The sequence below is a fragment of the Trichosurus vulpecula genome, chromosome 2 (assembly GCF_011100635.1).
Source record: "Trichosurus vulpecula isolate mTriVul1 chromosome 2, mTriVul1.pri, whole genome shotgun sequence".
NCBI classification, from domain to species: domain Eukaryota; kingdom Metazoa; phylum Chordata; class Mammalia; order Diprotodontia; family Phalangeridae; genus Trichosurus; species Trichosurus vulpecula.
The window spans coordinates 147,591,977-147,609,740 of NC_050574.1; the positions used below are offsets into that span (position 1 = coordinate 147,591,977).

Sequence of the window (17,764 nt, forward strand, 5' to 3'; positions counted from 1 at the left end):
GGTTCAGTGGCTTGGGTTTGGCTGAGCTTTGCAGCCGAGGAAGTGAGACCTCCTCCGAGAGTCTAACTATTTGCCCAGTCTCAGTGCTAGAGTTGTGAGTCTACCAATCGCGCTAGAACTCCTAATGGCAAAAAGAGAAGCCGCCTGAGTTCTCTCCGCTGGAACGACATTAACAAAAAGATATCCCCACAATCACTTTCTCCGTCCACCCCTACCCCCCTAATCTACAAACCTGGGAAAAACATCCAGCCTCCACCCCTTCACAGAGGATGGAGGATCAGTGTAAAGAGTGACCAGCTTCCGCCCTTTTTAAGCCTAGAAGATTGACCATCCCCTGGGCTTAACCAAAGTGAGCTTTTTTTTTTCCCTCCCCTTCCTCTCAGACATCTCTGCCCCCCCCCCCCCCCCTTCTCTTCTCTATTCCCTCCTCCCTGCGGACGAGGGCGGAGGAGAGGAGGGGGTATCCCGGTCGTCATGACAGAGCTGAAGGCAAAGGATCCCCGGACTTCCCACGTGGTGGATGGTGCACCTTCCACCTCCGATGTTCAATCCCCCCTTTTGGATCAACCGGACCCCGACCCTTTTCAATCCGTCCAGAACTCGGAAACCTCTCCTGTGGTCACGGCGCTCCCCATATCCCTGGACGGATTACTCTTCACCAGAAGCAGCGACGAAGAGGAACCGCCGGACGGGAAGGGGGAAGGAGAGCAGGCGCTGCCCGAGGTGGACGGCGCGTATCCCGTAGTAGGAGCAGGATCAGGTGGAGGAGGCGGAGGAGGAAGAACTGGCAGCGTCCGACCCGCAGATAAGGACAGCGGGCTGCTGGACAGTGTCCTGGACACGCTGCTGGCGCCCCCGGGGCCAGGACACGGTCACGCCAGCCCCCCCGCCTGCGTCGCCACCCCCTGGTGCCTCTTTGGCACAGAGCTCCCTGAAGACCCTGGGGCCGCCCCCTCATCCCAGGGGGCGCTGCCGCCGCTCATGAACCGGCTGCCGGCCAAGGAGGGAGAAGTCTCAGGTGCTGCGGCCTCGCACAAGGTCCCGCCGGGGGGACCGCCTCTGTCCCGGCCGCTGCTGGCCGCCAGCCCCCAGTGGCCCGACGTAGCCGCTAAGCCGCCGCGGGCCGAGGATGGGCCCGAGAGCTCGGCGGGGCACCTCCCCAAGGGCAGGTCCAGGGCCTTAGCAAGCGGCGGCGCTGGGGCGGCGGTGGCCACGGCCCCGACCCTGCCGCCCGCGGGAGGCGTCCCCCCGGTACCTAGGGACGATCCCCGCTTCTCAGCGCCCAGAGCCGGCCCAGCGGCCGAACAGGAGCCGTCGACGGCCCCGGGGCGCTCCCCGCTGGCCACCTCGCTGATGGACTTCATCCACCTGCCCGTCCTCCCGATCAACCCAGCCTTCCTGGCGGCTCGCACCCGGCACCTGCTGGAGGTAGAAGGCTACGAGGGCGGCTCCGGAGCCTTCACGCAGCCCCGGGACTCGCCCGCTTCTTCGTCCACCCCGGGAGCTGGGGGCGACTTCCCGGACTGCGCCTTCCAGCCGGACGCGGAGCCCAAGGACGACGCCTACGCGCTGTACGGAGACTTCCAGCCGCAGACGCTGAAGATCAAGGAGGAGGAGGAAGGTGGGGACCGCGCAGCCCGCTCCCCGCACTCTTACCTGGTGCCCGGCCCCAACCCGGCTGTCGGCCCAGACTACGCGCTGGGACTCCAGCTGCAGCCTCCGCCGCCGCCGCCGCCGCCCCCGCCCCCGCCGCGGGCGCTGTCGTCCAGACCCGGGGACTTGACAGCCCCAGCCAGCGCTTCCTCCTCGTCCTCCTCCTCTTCGTCGTCCTCCTCCTCATCCGCAGCCGCCGCAGCCTCGCTCTCCACCCTCGAGTGCATCCTTTACAAAGCCGAGTCGGCGCCGCCTCAGCCCAGCCCCTTTGGGCCCCTGCACTGCAAAGGGCCGAGCGGAGTCGGCTGCCTCCTGCCGCGGGACAGCCTGCCCTCCACCTCGGCCTCGGCCGCCGCCGCCGGCTCTCCCTCAGCCCTCTACCAACTGAACGGGCTCCCGCAGCTGGGCTACCAGGCAGCAGTTCTGAAGGAGGGCTTGCCGCAGGTCTACCCCCCGTATCTGAACTACCTGAGGTGAGTGGGGCAGAGGAGGTGCGGGCTAGGGGGCTGGGAGCCTGCCTGCCGTAACGTCCTAGAATCCGGGTCCCCGCAGGGGAGGGGGAAGAGGGCGAAAGCTCGGGAGCGGAGGAGCGGGGTTGGTAGGAGGGTAGGGATGGAATTCTGTGGTTCCACATAGCGTTCGGAGATAACCGTCGTGATGGTTGCGCCTCGCGCCTCGCGCCTTATCAAGGCGCGCCTTATCATATTACAAGAGAGGGTGTAGGAGCTGTTCCGGAGGATACGCTTGGAGGAGGGAGGGAAGAGATTACATTTTTTTCCCCTTTTTTCTACTTCCCACCTTCCCTTTCTCCCCACCTGGCGTTCGGAGGTTAGCCACCGGGAAGGCGCTGAGGGTTACCTGGGGCCTCGAAAGCCCTTGGTAAAACTTGGGAGCTCAGCTAGAACCTGCGGGCCAACACCGCCCTTGAAAAATGTGCCTCGTCATCCTCGCTGGGTCAAATCTGAGTGGCGAGGGGCGGAAGCGGCTAGAGGGATTTGAAGGAAAAAAGAGAAATGGCGAGGGCTGTCGTTTTCGTTGTTGTTTTAAACTTGGGAGTTTTTCCGTTTCCACTTAGAATCAAGTTAGTGTGGCGTGAAGAGCAGCACATCAGAAACGAAAGCAGAAAAATCTTACGCTAAAGGAGCACTTAGTTTCCAACGGATCTTAAAAAGTAAAACTACCTTTCTTAAAGATAAAACTTTGCATCAGGCTTTTTGCATGGCATTTAATGCGCTGCTATACCCTCATGCTGCCTCAGAAAAGACAACTAGTCGCATATTTATACTTGTCAAACAAAACCACGAAGATTCTGTTATACGAGCCCTGAAAGTGGTGGGCTTGATTAAAAACAATACCTTTTTATCTATTTTTATATCAGTTACTTGGTTAGGTGAAGTGTGTACATAGTAAAGTCTATTTGTCTTTTCCTTTAAGTATTCCGTAGGTAAACATCTAGTTGCTACAGGGGTAAAGGAAAGAACACATTTCAAAGAACTCTTTAATTTAGACCGAAAAAAAAGTATTTTTACTGTCATTAAAAAAAGGCTAGCATTTCGGTTGACAGCTTCTAACTTCAAAGTTTACTAGGAAATAATTCATTTTTGCTATGGACATTGCTCTTCCCAGGCAACATGTCTTCAGTCATTTGTTGACATAACTTGGTGCTACTGAGTCTGGCTAAAAAGTTTGTGCCTGTGAAGAATGTTATAAATGAATAGTCTATTTATAAAGTTTATAAAGAAAAGAAAATTTGAAACTGTTCATCAGTACATTTTAAATTACTTAAATTTTGATTTGGAATCATTCCAAATCAATGTTTTGTTTTTTAAAATTAACGCTGAATTCATGGTTTAAAAAAAAGAGTTCATTGTTGAATATTGAAGATGTCAGCATATTTTTTATTTAATTCAAAGGCCAGATACAGAAGCCAGCCAGAGTCCTCAATATGGTTTTGAATCATTACCTCAGAAGATTTGTTTAATCTGTGGGGATGAAGCTTCTGGTTGTCACTATGGAGTCCTTACCTGTGGAAGCTGTAAGGTGTTCTTTAAAAGGGCAATGGAAGGTAGGAATGTTTACATTTAGTTATTATACTAATGTAAATGGAGTCGTTCTATTCATTTCAAACTTCTTGTTATACTTGCCTCTAAGAAGATAAAATCTAGTTTAAAATATTGTGTGTACCTCTGGGACATTTAGTCTTTGCCACTTAAAAATAGGACCTAGTAAATGTTATGTACCTTTAAGGCCTCTTAACTGATACTTTAAATATTGTATATGAGGCATTATTGTGCTGGTAGAATTATTACTAATTATAATTTAATTTTAGCAATTCAAAGGAAACTTCTTTATTCAATTCATATTTTTCCTGTTAAGTGCTTAAAATTAAATCTCTGATGAATAGAAAAAAAATTAATGAGCTAATGGGATGCTATGCTATGCAATATTTTATAAATAAGATAAAATATTAATTGCTAAGTTGGACTTCATCAATTATTTTATAGTTTGCTTTTTCACTACATTAATGTACTGTCCTGTTCAGTGACATTTGCACAATAAAATTCTATTTTTGAACACCTTGAAAATTGTTTCCTTTTTAAAATGCAGATGTTAATGTACTTTCCTTTGCTGTAATTTTAAGCATATTAATTCAAATTAAGACAAATTTGGATACCTTGTGAAGAGATGCCATTAATGGAGTTCTTTTACTATAAGTAACATGTGCTATTTGTTTTGTAGTGGTGGACTTAAAAAGTTCAAGTTCATTGAACTAGTTACTTTGACAATATAACATAAAATTCTCAAATAGACCTTTAAGTTCACTTTACACTTGTGCTCTAGACAACCAAACACATTTATATTTAAAAATTAGATTTTTTTTGCAGCTAACAACATCTACAGCAATAAAACCTTTTTTTTATCTGCTCATACCCAATCTTGGAATCTCCACAAAGGAATGGAGTGACTCTTAAGTCAGATAGCACAAGAGAGTTATTGATCCCTAAGAGTTCTGTTCCATTGGTTTCTGATCTCAGGGCGCTCCTTTTTTTTTTTTTTTTTGAATTCAGGAATCTCAGGTCTAAAGACTTCATGAAAAGAGGGAAGTAGAATGTGGTAACTTCTTGATGCTTTCAAATGGGTTTGAAAGATATTTCTTCCCAGAGGTCTAATGACTTTTTAAAATGCATTTAATTAAAAAAGTACACTGTGGATGCCAAACAAGAATTGAATATTTGATGTTGTGTAGAATTGAGAAATATTTATCAATATTCATGTAATATTTAAGTATTTTTTAGAAAATGTTTAATTATGTAATTCTAAGCTGTGAGGTATTTCTGCAGATATAAGAAAGCACCTTTGAAAATAACAATGACCAAGTACTAGAAAGCCCTTCAATTGGTACTCCACATTAATAATATTTATAAAAATTTAACAAAGAAATACTTGTATGAGAACTCATTCACTTATGCTAATTTACCATTATTTCTCAACTTTTCCAAGTGCACTTATAGGTTAGATTCTCTTGGAATTTTAGCAATATTTTTCTCAACTTTCTTGATGAATAAAAGTCTCAAATTAATTATTAAAGTGTCTGGAGGTATCCACCCCCTTTATAAAATAATCATCAGTGGAAGACGATGCTTATTGAGAAGTAAGAGTATCTGAAAAGTTTGAAGTATAATTTTCAATTGATGTTAATTTAGGTATTGCCTGTATATTTTCATTCATCTTACCTTTCATTCCTGCTTTCCTTGTCTTTCCCTTCCTTTTCTGTCATTTTTAACCTTCTTGTTCTATTATTTATATACTTATACTCTTGCCTTTGTTCATTCCTAAACTTAATCAGATCAGTCACCCTAATCCTGGGTTATATCCCATTTTCTCTATTCCCATTTTCAGTATCCATATGTTGTTAAAAAAAAGTCATAAAACTGTATTGACTGAGGCCAAAATAAAATCATACTCCTTAATCCACCTCTAGTCTTTCCCCCCAATACATTTTACGTACAATGTCAGGTTAATCTTCCTACTGTACAACTTTGATCAAATGATTCCCCTGTTTGAAAACCTTCAATGGCTGTCAATCTCTTATGAATCTTAAGGTCATAGATGTACAACAGGAAGATCATAGATCTATAACAGGAACAGACTGTAGAGATCATCTATGATTCTATGAAAACATCTATATGTGAAACATTTAATAATTATGTGGTACAGAATCTCACAGAAATTGCATTGAGAAATAGTCAGAATTTAGATGGAAAAAACAAAGAATAGAAGATGGCTTTTAAGGCTAAGCATATCATGAGCAACCGTGATAGGCTGAGCCACATGTGTTCAGGGGACTGTGAAGGGAATTAATCTGGCTAGAGTGGAAAATTCATGTTGGGAATACGTGAAAGATAAAGACTAACCCTTGAGTGAGTGTCCTATACATGCATCAAGTGTATCCTTGATGACAGTATGAAAAAAGAAACAAACAAACTTTCCTAGATAGAAGAGAGAGAATGGAGAGAAGGAGACCAGTTAAGAGGGTATTATAGTAGTCCAAGAAAGATGTGGTAAAGGCCTAAAATATAGTCAGGGTGGTGGCATTGGAAGTGGAGAGATAATTCTGAGGTGTAATCAGAAGGAATTGGCAATGGATATGCAGGATAAGCAAGAGAAAACTGTCAAGGATAATTGGTGTTTGAACTTGGGTGACTTGTCCTAGCATAATCCTTGGTACCTGGAACACTACATGGACCATAACTGATACTTAATAAATGCTTGTTGAGTGGATGCATACATTAATAAATGGATGGGAGTTTGGTGATACCATACAACAAAAAAAGGGAAGATGAGAAAGGGGGTAAATTAGAGGGAGAGAGGATGAGATAGATGTTGAATTTGAGATTCCATTGAGATATCCAGTTGTAAACATTAAACAGGAAGTTGAAGTAGCAGAACCGGAATTTAAGAGAAAGATGAGTACTATATATAGAGATTTAGGAGTCATCTGCCAAGAAATGATAATTGAACGAGTAGAATCAGTCAATCAACAAGTATTTGTTAAGTTATTTCTATATTCCAGACACTGCTAATCCTGGGGATACAAAGCAAAACAAACAAACAAACAAGATAATCCTTGTCCTTAAGGAATTTATATTCTAATAGGGGAGATGACCTGTGAAGAAGCATACAGAATAGATAGAAAAAAAACTTAGTGGAGTAAAGGTAGTAGCAGCTGGAAGGAACCAGGAAAGATCTGCAGCAGAAGGTAGTATTTGAGCTGAGTCCTGCAGGCAGCCAGGAATAATAAAAAGCAGTGATGAAGTGGGCATGCATTCCAGGCATGAGGGACAGAGCCAGAGCATAGGCAGTGGAAACCATTAAATGAGTTTTGAAGAAGGAATGATGAGGGAGCTCACAGTGAATAACCTCAGTTTTTTCAGGAAAGAAGGATACAAAGTCATGATGAGAGGAAGCAGACAGGCTAGAGTTAGACTTTGATTCAATTCAATTAAAAATTTATTAAGTTCTGTCTTTGTGTAAGGCACTCTGTGCTAGGTACTGGAGAAATAGATAAAATATCTTTGATTTCATCAGCATTTAGAGATATAGTGCATGAATGCCTCTGATTCAACCAGGCTGTCATTTAGGAGAATTCCTAGGTAGTTGCACATGTAGGTTAAGTGACTTGCCCATTTGACCCTCTGGTTTCCTCTCTTCAAGCTCAGCAATCTATCCTTCTATTCCATAGTGTTCTCTGTGGATATACAAACAAAAGAAAATTTTTCCAACCCCAAGGAGTTTATTTTCTAGGGGTTATGGATGGGGGAAGAAAACATATTCATAGATACATCAATAAGTAGAGTAATTTGAAGAGGATAAAAGCATTAACTGGAGGCATCAGGTAAACCTTGAGGAAAAATACTGGTTGAGCCAGTGCTAGGGAGTCAAAGAAGTATAAAAGGATTTCAGTGAAACACTAAAACTTTCAGTGGCCCTGGGCCACATGATTTTATAACGTTCTTCAACAATGTTCAATGGCTTCAGAATAGGGAAAGAAAAGGTGAATGCAAAGGATGGCACACTTTGTTGAAGACTGGCAGAGCATGAAAAGGGAAGGACTAACAAAAGAGATGGCTCTGAAAGTAGAAGACAGTAACTTGACCTGTTTAATTTATATTAGGTGAATATTATGAAAGATAGAGCAGGAGTTATGAACTAGGAAAACAGAAAAGAATTGAAGGATCACAGCTTTTAGTGAACACCAAAAAAGGTATAAATCAATCAGAGAGAGAGGTAAGGACATTTTCTCTGAATAAATAGATTTCAGTTTCATGGTTCAAGATAGTCAAGAGGCAAATTCAGACTTGAACATCTGTATAATTTTTGTTCAGTTATTTTCAGTCGTGTCCAACTCTTCATGACCCCATTTTGGCATTTTCTTGGCAAAGGTGCTGGAGTGATTTGTCATTTCCTTATCAAGCCCATTTTTCAGATGAGGAACTGAGGCAAACAGGGTTAAGTGATTTGCCTAGAATCTGACTATGTGAGGCCAGATTGAAAATTATGGAAATAAGTCTTCCTAACTAGGCCCCACCCTCCATCTATATAATTAGAGCTATCCAAAAGTGGAATAAACTTCCTTGGAAAATAGTGGATTCTATTCTATAGGAAATTTTATAAGCCTTTGGGTTAAAGTTAAAGGTGAGGATTAAGGTACTAGATAACCAGTGAGGTCACTTCTAACTCTGAAATCCTGTGATTCTGTGATTGTTCTTGTAGATGAAACAATGTTAGATTATCACGAGGACTAAGATGGAAGACCACTTAAGTGGGTGGCTGAAGGGACCACAAATAGAGCTCATAGGAGTTCAGGGTGATGAACTTCAAATAGTGAACAATGCCAACCATGAAGTCATCATGAATGAGAGCAGAGTTTGGGGGTGGAGAAAAGAATTATGAACCAGTTACTGTATGGAAGGTGGGAAGGTGAACTGGAAGGCAGTAGATCATAGTTACAAGGATCTGGACAGGATGATACATTCAAATGGAATAAAATTCAAGGAAAATTTTCTTGGTGAATAAGTGTGGTGCGGTGAGAGTTTGGAAATATCAAAGAGCAACAAAAACCCCAAATCCTAATACTGGCCATGTATGTTTCAAGGAGAATGAAAGGAGTAGCCAATATTTATTTGAAAGTGAGCCAAGGGATATATAGTGATTAGATGAGAGGCAAATTCAGTAATCACCTGAAAATAGAAGCATGGTGAGAGAAAAGTATCTAAGATAATAATGGGAAATTTGTTAAAAGTAGAGAAGTGGTTTCAGAGAGCACACTGGATAAACAAGATAGAAAAGTGTAGAGGTTGGTTAGAGGTAGGACTGAACCAGCTAGGAATAGGGATGAAAGTAAAGGGAGAGATAACAGGTGAGTGGAGATTTGGTATAGGCAGATAGCTTTTATGGATCCTGGGGTTTAGAGAAGCAAAAGGTAGAAATTTTCCTGCCTTAAAAGAAGTACAAAGTAGGGAGAAAGTTGTAGAATAACATGCCCCACCAATCTTGCTAAGGTACCTTTACAGATTTTTGTCTCAAATGGAGTCCTCTCAGTTGCTTGCTCTCAAAGAAGAGGAGATAGAGTCTTACTGTGTTTGAAGGTTGTTATTATTAGACTTTGAGCTCCTTGAGAGCAGGGGCTGTTTTTTTCCCTTTCTTTATATTCACAGTACTTAGCACCATAACTGGCACACAGTAGGCACTTAATAAATGTTCATTGACTTGACTTGAAGGTACTGGTATAAGATCAAATATATTCAACATGAGTTCCCTCAACTCCATTCCTCTTTCCCACAAAATCCATCATCAGCAACTAATTTTTCCTACTTCCTAGTGGTCACAAAAGAAGTATGTCTGTTCTTCACCAAGACTAATCCCTTTAACTGTACCGTTGATTGATTTCCCTCTTCCCTCCTTCTGGACCTTGTTCTTACACTCATTTCCTCTTTCTATCTTCAATCTTTCCTTCTCCACCAGCTTCTCATCTACCTACAAATATCCTCAGATCTACTTAATACTAAAAATAACCTTTCTTTTAACTTTAAAAAGACTACCCTTGAACATTTTACCTCTATCTAGATATTGTCCTATCTCTTTCCCTTCTACTGCCAAACTTCTTGAAAAAAATTTTCTGTGCCCAATACCTTCACTTTCTTGACACCTACATTCTCCACAATCTCATGCAATCTGGCTTCTGTTTAACGCTTCTGAAACTACTTCCAAACATCACAAAACTAAATCCAATAACTTTTTTTCAGTCCTCATCTTCCTTAACCTTTCTGCAGCCTATCGTTCTGTTGAACAACCTCGGCAACCATGGCAACCATATCCTTTCTCCTCTCTTGGATTCAGAATAATTACATTTTCCTGAGTATCCTTTTGCCTCTGGGACAGTTCTTACTCTCTCCTTTCTATTGACTCATCATCTACTTCCTAACGCCTAAGGATCGTTTTCCCCAAGTTTTATTCTTATGCTTCTTTATTCTCTTTCCCTGGGCAATCTCATAACTTCCATGGCTTCAACTCCTATAATTAGTTAGATGACTCCCAAAAATTTAGCCCTAATCTCACCTCTTAGCTCAACATGTCCACATTGCTCACAAAGCTTCACCTGTATGTCCCTTCAGATATCTTCGATTTAACATGTCTAAAACTGAGCTTATTATCTTTCTCCCTGACTTTATCATTCCTCGTTAATTTCACTAATTTTGTCAGTGACAAACATCCAGCTTCCACATAAAGGCAAGTAATAGAAGGTTAATGCAAAAATGCAATATGGATTTATAAAACTGAGGCCAATGAAGAAAGCAAAGAACAAAACAAAAGAGTTGAGGCTTTTGTTTCCTATATTGTCTAGTGATAGAATAATTATAATTAAGACAATACTGTCGCAATTCTTAATATGGTTCTGTTTCCTTTGTCAAGGTTATAGTGGTGTTTGAATTGAAAAGACAAAACACATAACTAATAGAGAGTTAATACCCAAGATGAATAAGAAAATGGTAAGAGAGCATCTAGATGCTCTTGATTTGTTCAAGTTACCTGGTTCCAATCAGCTCTGTCCTTGCAGACTGAAAGAGCTAAGAGATGTGATTGCTTAATTCTTGCTAGTTGTCTTAGAAAGCTCCTGGGGAGTGGTAGAAGTACCACATAACAAGGCAGATGTCCTAATTTTTTTCAAAAAGCATGGGGTTAAGGAATGGATTCTTCCAGGTATAAATCAATGATCTTGACTTCAATTCCTAGCAAAATTCTAGAACAGCATTAGAGAGATGGTTAGTTGACATCTAGAAAAGGAAAGGGTAATCATAAAAAGCTAGCATGGATTCATCAAGAACATGTCATGTTAGCAAACCTCATTACTTTTTTTGTCAAGGATGTTGGATTGATAGGTCAGGGGAATGCAGTAGAGACATGGTTAACTTATATTTTAGCAAGTATTTGGCAGTTACTCATGTTACTCTTGCAAAGATGAAGAGATTTAGACTAGACAATAGTATAATTCAGTGGTTTCAAAACTGGTTGAGTGGCTATACCCAAAATGTGATATAATGGTTTGCTGTCCACCTGGAAGGAGGCCAGTGGAGCACTTCAGGCATTTGTGCTGGGCCCTGTATTGTTTAACATTTCTGCTGATGCCTTGGATAAGGCATAAGTGATATGCTTATCAAGTTTTTAGATGACACAAAACTAGGAAGAAAATTAGCTAACGATGCTTATAACAATAATGATATCGTAAAGATAAGAAGAATGAGGAATAATAGTATCTGATTTGAACCTTACAATGATTCAATGGTGTAAATGCTACAGCTATTATATCTCTATTTTACAGATGGGAAAATTAAGGCTGAAAGAAATTGAGACTTGTCTCAGGTCATGCAGCTAGTAACTTTCTAAGGCAGGATCCAAGAACCAAGTCTAACAACTCTATCCACTGTGTCATGTTGGTGGAGAAAGCAGGATCCAAAAAGAACTGGTCAGAATGAAAAATTCACAAGGACAAGACAGGTGGGGGGTGGCAGGGCATTATAAGCAACAGTTTAGCTGAAAAAGATCTGCAGATGTTACTGAACATCAACTTCAGTGTAAGTCAACAATATGATATGATAGCCAAGACCATTAAGACAGGCATAATGTCCTGGAATAATCAGGGGTTAGTACTCCTATATTTTATCCTGGTCACTTCATATCTGTCAGTATTTTCTCCAGTTCTTGAAGCCACATTTTAAGGACTTTTTAAAACTGGAAGGCATCTAGAGGAGTGCCACCAAGATGGTAAAGAACATGTAATTCACATCATACAAGAATCAGTTGGAATAAGTGGGGTGGTTTATTGAAATGCTCTAAGGGCTCTCATCTTCTCATTGCTGATAATTTATTAGCATTATAGTTTTCTTGCCATAGAGAAGTTTAAATTTTTCCTTCATACTTCTCAACAGTAAAGTCAAACTCTTAATGAATATCCACGAAATGTGTTTGTGTTCAAGTTAAAATATAAAGTAGGTAGTATTTTAAGAAAATAAATGTATAAAGCATTTCACAAAAGTATATCTTTGTAACATTTAGTAATTAAACATTTCTCAGTGGAAGATCATATAAAAGTGGAAGAAAACATTTGTGACTTTTGTTGTCACTATAACTAATATAATTTTCGGTAAATAATATTTAATAAATACATGTGCAATTTATTAATTGATAGATTTCTGAGGTCAATATAATTTATACCTTATATTCTATATTAACTGGATAAATTCTTATCCTATGCCCCCCTCAAAAAAGGCCAAGAATGATCCTTAGCTATAAACCACCAATTTTTGTCTTACTCTCAGTTATTTTTCATAATTTCTTTGTGTAAAATATGATTTCTCTTTTGTCTAATGTGGTTGGCATAGTAGAAGAAGCCCAAAATTTAGAGTTGGAATACCTGCAAAACCCAGTTCTGACACTTAGTATATATATTGACCACAGGCAAGTAACTTATTCTCCTTTGAAGCTCACATGGCCTTTAAAGTCCTTTCCAGCTAGTTTATGATCTTATGGTCCTAATAAGAACTCTTTCAGCTCAAAATCTGGTGGTCAGCTACTTAAAATTCTTTGTGATAAAATCAGATTTGAAAGGATTTCTGAGGTTATTCAGGTGAGCTAAATTCAAAATAATTTGATTCGAATTATATCACTGTACTAGGTATTGTGAAGGATTTTGAAAATTTTATATCTTTTCCTTAACCCTTGAGGAATCTCTTGTATCTTTGGGAGATAAGACTTGGAAACATGAAGTAATTAGAGAGTTATAAAATTGTATATTCAGTATATTAACTATGATATAACTCTACTCAGCCTTTTTTAAGTTAAAATTTTTAAGAACTACTAATTGCTTGAGATATTTCAGAGACACTACTTAGGTTTATGTCTCAAAGTAAATGCTTTCTATAATATACATGAGTAACATGTCTAAATCAAGAGATTCAGGCTGGTTTCTGATAACCTTACTAAAGCTCTTCTGCAATTTTTATTACATTTTTTTAGTGATTCAGTATTAGATTTTAAATAACATGTTTGCAAAACACTATTCTCACAATTGTGACTCATTTATAATCTCTTTCCCCACAATGATTTTTTGAGGTAGACAGTACAGTATCATCATTCCCATTTTTTAGGTGATAGAATTGAGGTACAAGGAGGTTAAAGTTATTTGCCCAGAAGCATGCTGCTAATTAATTAGTACTAGCTATGGGCAGCTAAGTGACCCAGTGGTTGGAACACCAGGCCAGGAATCAGGGAAAACCAAGCTCAAATTCAGCCTCAGGTGCTTACTAGTATGTGATCCTGGGCAAGTCACGTAACCCTGTTTACCTCTGTTTCTTTATCTGCGAAATGAGTCAGAGAAGGAAATGGCAAACCATTCCAGTATCTTTGCCAAGAAAACCCCAAATGGGGTCACAAAGAGTTGGACATGAATGAAATGACTGAACATCATCAAATTAGTACCAAATCTGTAAATCAAAGTTGTCATCAACCTCCAACATTAGTGCTTTTTCCTCAACAGCACAATTCCTTTAGGCCTAGCATAATTCATCACAAATTTAGGTAATAAATATGGATCAAATGAATGGGTACACATATGAATTAGAAGATATTATCCAGTGACGGCCATTCTGAAATTTTTTGTATAGATTTTAACTTACTATCAACATGCTTCTGAAAGATTGCTGCTGATACTTCATGTTTTCTCCTATTTTAGGGTATTCTCCCCATCAAGAAAACTTACAACCCCTCTCTAACTTGATAGATGGCCTTTCTGAATATCTGTAGGCCAAGATTTTATCACCCTACAGCCAACCTGGTGATGAAGGAGCCTTTCTGAACTTAACCAGTAGTTTGTTGTTGGAATCATATTTCAATCTCTTCAACTCAGTTGAACCCACCAACGCTTGTGCTTTACTGGAATAGCCTTCAAGAGTCATGGGTCACCTCTACACCAAACGAAGCTTTAGAGTAGAACCTTAGTGGATGATGATATGAATCTACTTATAGAACGAGGAATATTTTAAAATAGGAAACTAAATATGGAGATATCCATTGGAGAAACTCCAAGCCAAACTAAAACCACCAGTTATTGTTTTTATCCGATTCTGTGATCTTATTGGTGTGTAGAATTTCAAGTATGGAAACTCCCTACCAACAGCGTAGCTAGGCATCCATAACTTATAATCTTAGATAGTTGCCTAAGGTGGTCAGTGGTCACATAGACATTACATGTCAGATGAAGGACTTGAACCCAGATCTTCTGACTCCAAAGCTATCTTCTCCACTACAGTAAATCATTCAGCAAACATTTATTAAGCATTCCCTGTGTTTAATAACTGAAGTAAGCTATGGGGTTTAAACACAAAAATGAAACAATACTGGTCATCCAGGAGTTTGCGTTCTATCTGGCAAAACAATACACACCCACATCACACAAAGTATGTACAAAATAAATACAAGTGGGAGTGAGGAGAAGCTTTAGCAGGAACAAGGGTCAGGGGTCAGAACAGGAAAGGCCTAACAGGAGGTAGAGCTTAAGCTGAGCACTGAAAGAAGCTAAGGATTCTAAGCATAGATGAGGAGGGAATGCATTCCTACTTTATGTAAAAGAATGGAGACCAGGAAATAGAATGCCTTGTGTGAAGTACAACAAGAAAGCCAGTCTGGTTGGGACATAGAGTAAAAAAGGGAGTAGTAGCCAGCATAGTACAATGGAAAGAACACTGGTTCTAGAATCAAAGGACTTAGAGTCAGATGCTGATTGTGACCTTACAAAAGTCATTAAGTTCTGTGGGCCTCAATTTTTGTTACCTTGAAAATCAAGAGGTTATGCCAAGTGACTTCTGAGATCTCTTCTAGCTCTACATTTAATGCTGAAAGGAGGCATTTGCATTTTATTCTAAAGACAATAAGGAGCCACTAGAGCCTTTTGAAGGCAGAAGAGTGACATGGTTAGAACTATAAGAGTATTATTTTGGCAGTTGCATGAAAGGATGGATTGAAGAGAGGAGAGAATTGCAACAGGGAAACAAATTAGGAAGTTGACTCTCAGAAACTATCCATATTAAGGTGAAAATTTTAGATAATTACACATGAAGTTTTAATGGTTTATAAGTTTATAATTGTACATGAAGATTATCTATATAATGTATATAATATTTTAAATCTTTCCATAATATCTGAGAGTATTGTGGTTCTCTGGGTACTAAATGATAAATTGATATAGGTAATACAGTATGACATATGTCTTAACTGATCTTCTGACTTTTGACAGTTTCAGTAGAAATTTGACTAATATTTGATTGTTTTTCCTTACTATATATTGGGAATTTAATGCATTTAGTTTAATAAGGATATGGTAGAGAAAGCAATAGACTTTCGATGAGAAACCTGGCTTCAATTTTGGGTGAGGGAAATCTTAACCTCTGGATACAATTCATGCCACTTTTTCACTATCAGGAAGTTTTTCCCTTAAACTAAGTCAAAAATCTGCAGTTTCTATCCATTGTTTCTAGTTCTGTCCTCAAGCTAAGCAGAATTTGCCCAGTTGCCTTCTTTGTCTTTGACCCTGGTATGTAACCCTTCTTCCTGGATTCTCTGCTATTTAGTTTCTTTAATAATCCTCTCTCTGTTCTCCTTCTGAAATTCTTCTGCTAGATTATTATCCATCTTCTCAACTTCTTAGGCTAAGTGTCTCTCAAATTTCCATAAAGTAAACTATAAATAGAAATTATAATTGAACAAGGAATTAATGAGATTAGAAAAAGAGAGTGGGGAGGAATAAAAGTGAGCCCAAGACAAAGACCTAGGGTACATACTTAGGGAGACATTGATAATCCAAAATATTCTGAGAAAGAATGATGAGATAGATTGGAGGAAAGTCAAGAGAGCACTGTCACAGAGGCCAAGGAACAAGATCATGTTTAGGAAGAACATGTGGTCAGTACTATCAATTGATTGTTGGTGTGATTGGAGAAATGAATTTCAGGCATTTATCAAAATCTGAGGGCATGGGTTTTATGTTGGCACCTTACTAGGGTTTTGTTTCCCATAAATTTCTGGGCATATCCATAACCATTATTCTATGTGATATCTAGGTTAGCAGCTTAATATGTATGTATATATACATAGATGTGTGTTTGGTTTCATATATAAGTGGTTTTCTCCTTCCTCCTTTTTCTTTTTAAAGTCTTCTTACAACATAATATTTCAATCAAATAGATTCTAACCAGACACGTTTAAGTACGGTCCATCACGTCTAAGAGTCCCTCATCCTTATATTTTAAGTCTTGGTCCAGAATCCAAAATCCGTTCTCTAAATACCACTTTAACCCATAATTACTTTCCAAATCTGCCTCTCTTCTGACAGTTGCACCTTCCTTTTTCAGAAATAATGGGGAAAAACCACTTATTACCCTAAGGTCTTTATTTTCTTGCCTAAGGCTTTATAGTTCTTATCAATGCTTTCTAGATTCTATCAGTAGCATTAGTGCCTGAAGGAATAACCAGAAGTGCGTAGTATCTGGTCTGTTGCAAATATGAAATTACCAAATTTCCAACAAAATGATATTTTTGGTTGCTCTTCAATACAGAGAAAGCCAGCTTCAGCAATTTGTGAGCTATTCTTCCATTGAGTTGTAACTTTCTTTGGTCTTCTGGTTTCTTATACAAAGAGAATGTATATAACTCAGTTTCTACAACAACATAATGTTTTATTGGCCACCTGGACATGGATCTTACATTTGTATTACTAATAACTGAGTTAAGGTTTGTAGGTGAAAATGGCATGATTTTAGTAGCCTAGGTCCTCTCTTCCATTATTCTTGTCATCATCATTGCAAAAGCAGAGGGACTGAGGGTCATTTTGCATTTTTTCTTGCTTTATAGGTTTACATGACCAAATCATTCATCAAATTACCACTGTTTTCCAAGGAATTTATTCCACTTTGGGCAGCTCTAATTATACAGACAGAAGGTGGGGCCTAAAGCTAGGAAGACTCATTTTCATGATTTCCAATCTGGCCTCACACAACTCAGATTCTGGGCAAGTCATGTAACCCTGTTTGTATTTGGTCTCTGTATTTGAAACCTTAGCGTTTGGCACAAAGTAAGTGTTTAATAAATACTTTTTCACTTGTTCTTTCCTTCTTTTCTGTAAAACATATCAGAAGCTTATGAACCTAGTGGACAGAAAAAGTTGAAAAGCTAATATTGGGGAGAGGAGATAGATGACCAAGGAGAATGTTAAAATATGGTGAAATAATTTTGCAAAGGTAGGAGAAAAATAAAGACAGCATAGCATCATAAAAGTAAAGGTCAAAGAAGGTATCAAAGAGATGCAGGTGCTATTACTCAGTATCATTACCATAGGATTTCAGATCTGAAATAATGCTAAAACTACTATGGGTTATACATTTAGACTTGCCTTACCTTACCTTACCTTACCTTCTTGAGTCTTGAAAAGTTCAAAAAGCTATAACTCACATTAAATCATTAGAAATTATCACTACTAATGATATTCTAGATTATAAGCCCA

General features: G+C 39.6%; 1 protein-coding gene across 2 annotated transcripts in view; it reads left to right on the forward strand.

Moving 5' to 3' along the window:
• Positions 1-474: 474 nt before the first annotated feature.
• The window catches only part of PGR (progesterone receptor), an 81,890-nt gene continuing 64,600 nt past the window's right edge, over positions 475-17,764 (forward strand). For both annotated transcript variants that reach the window (XM_036745314.1, XM_036745315.1), the window contains exons 1-2: positions 475-2,126; positions 3,567-3,718. In XM_036745314.1, coding sequence (XP_036601209.1) covers positions 475-2,126; positions 3,567-3,718 — 1,804 coding nt within the window. The remainder of the gene's footprint in view (positions 2,127-3,566; positions 3,719-17,764) is intronic.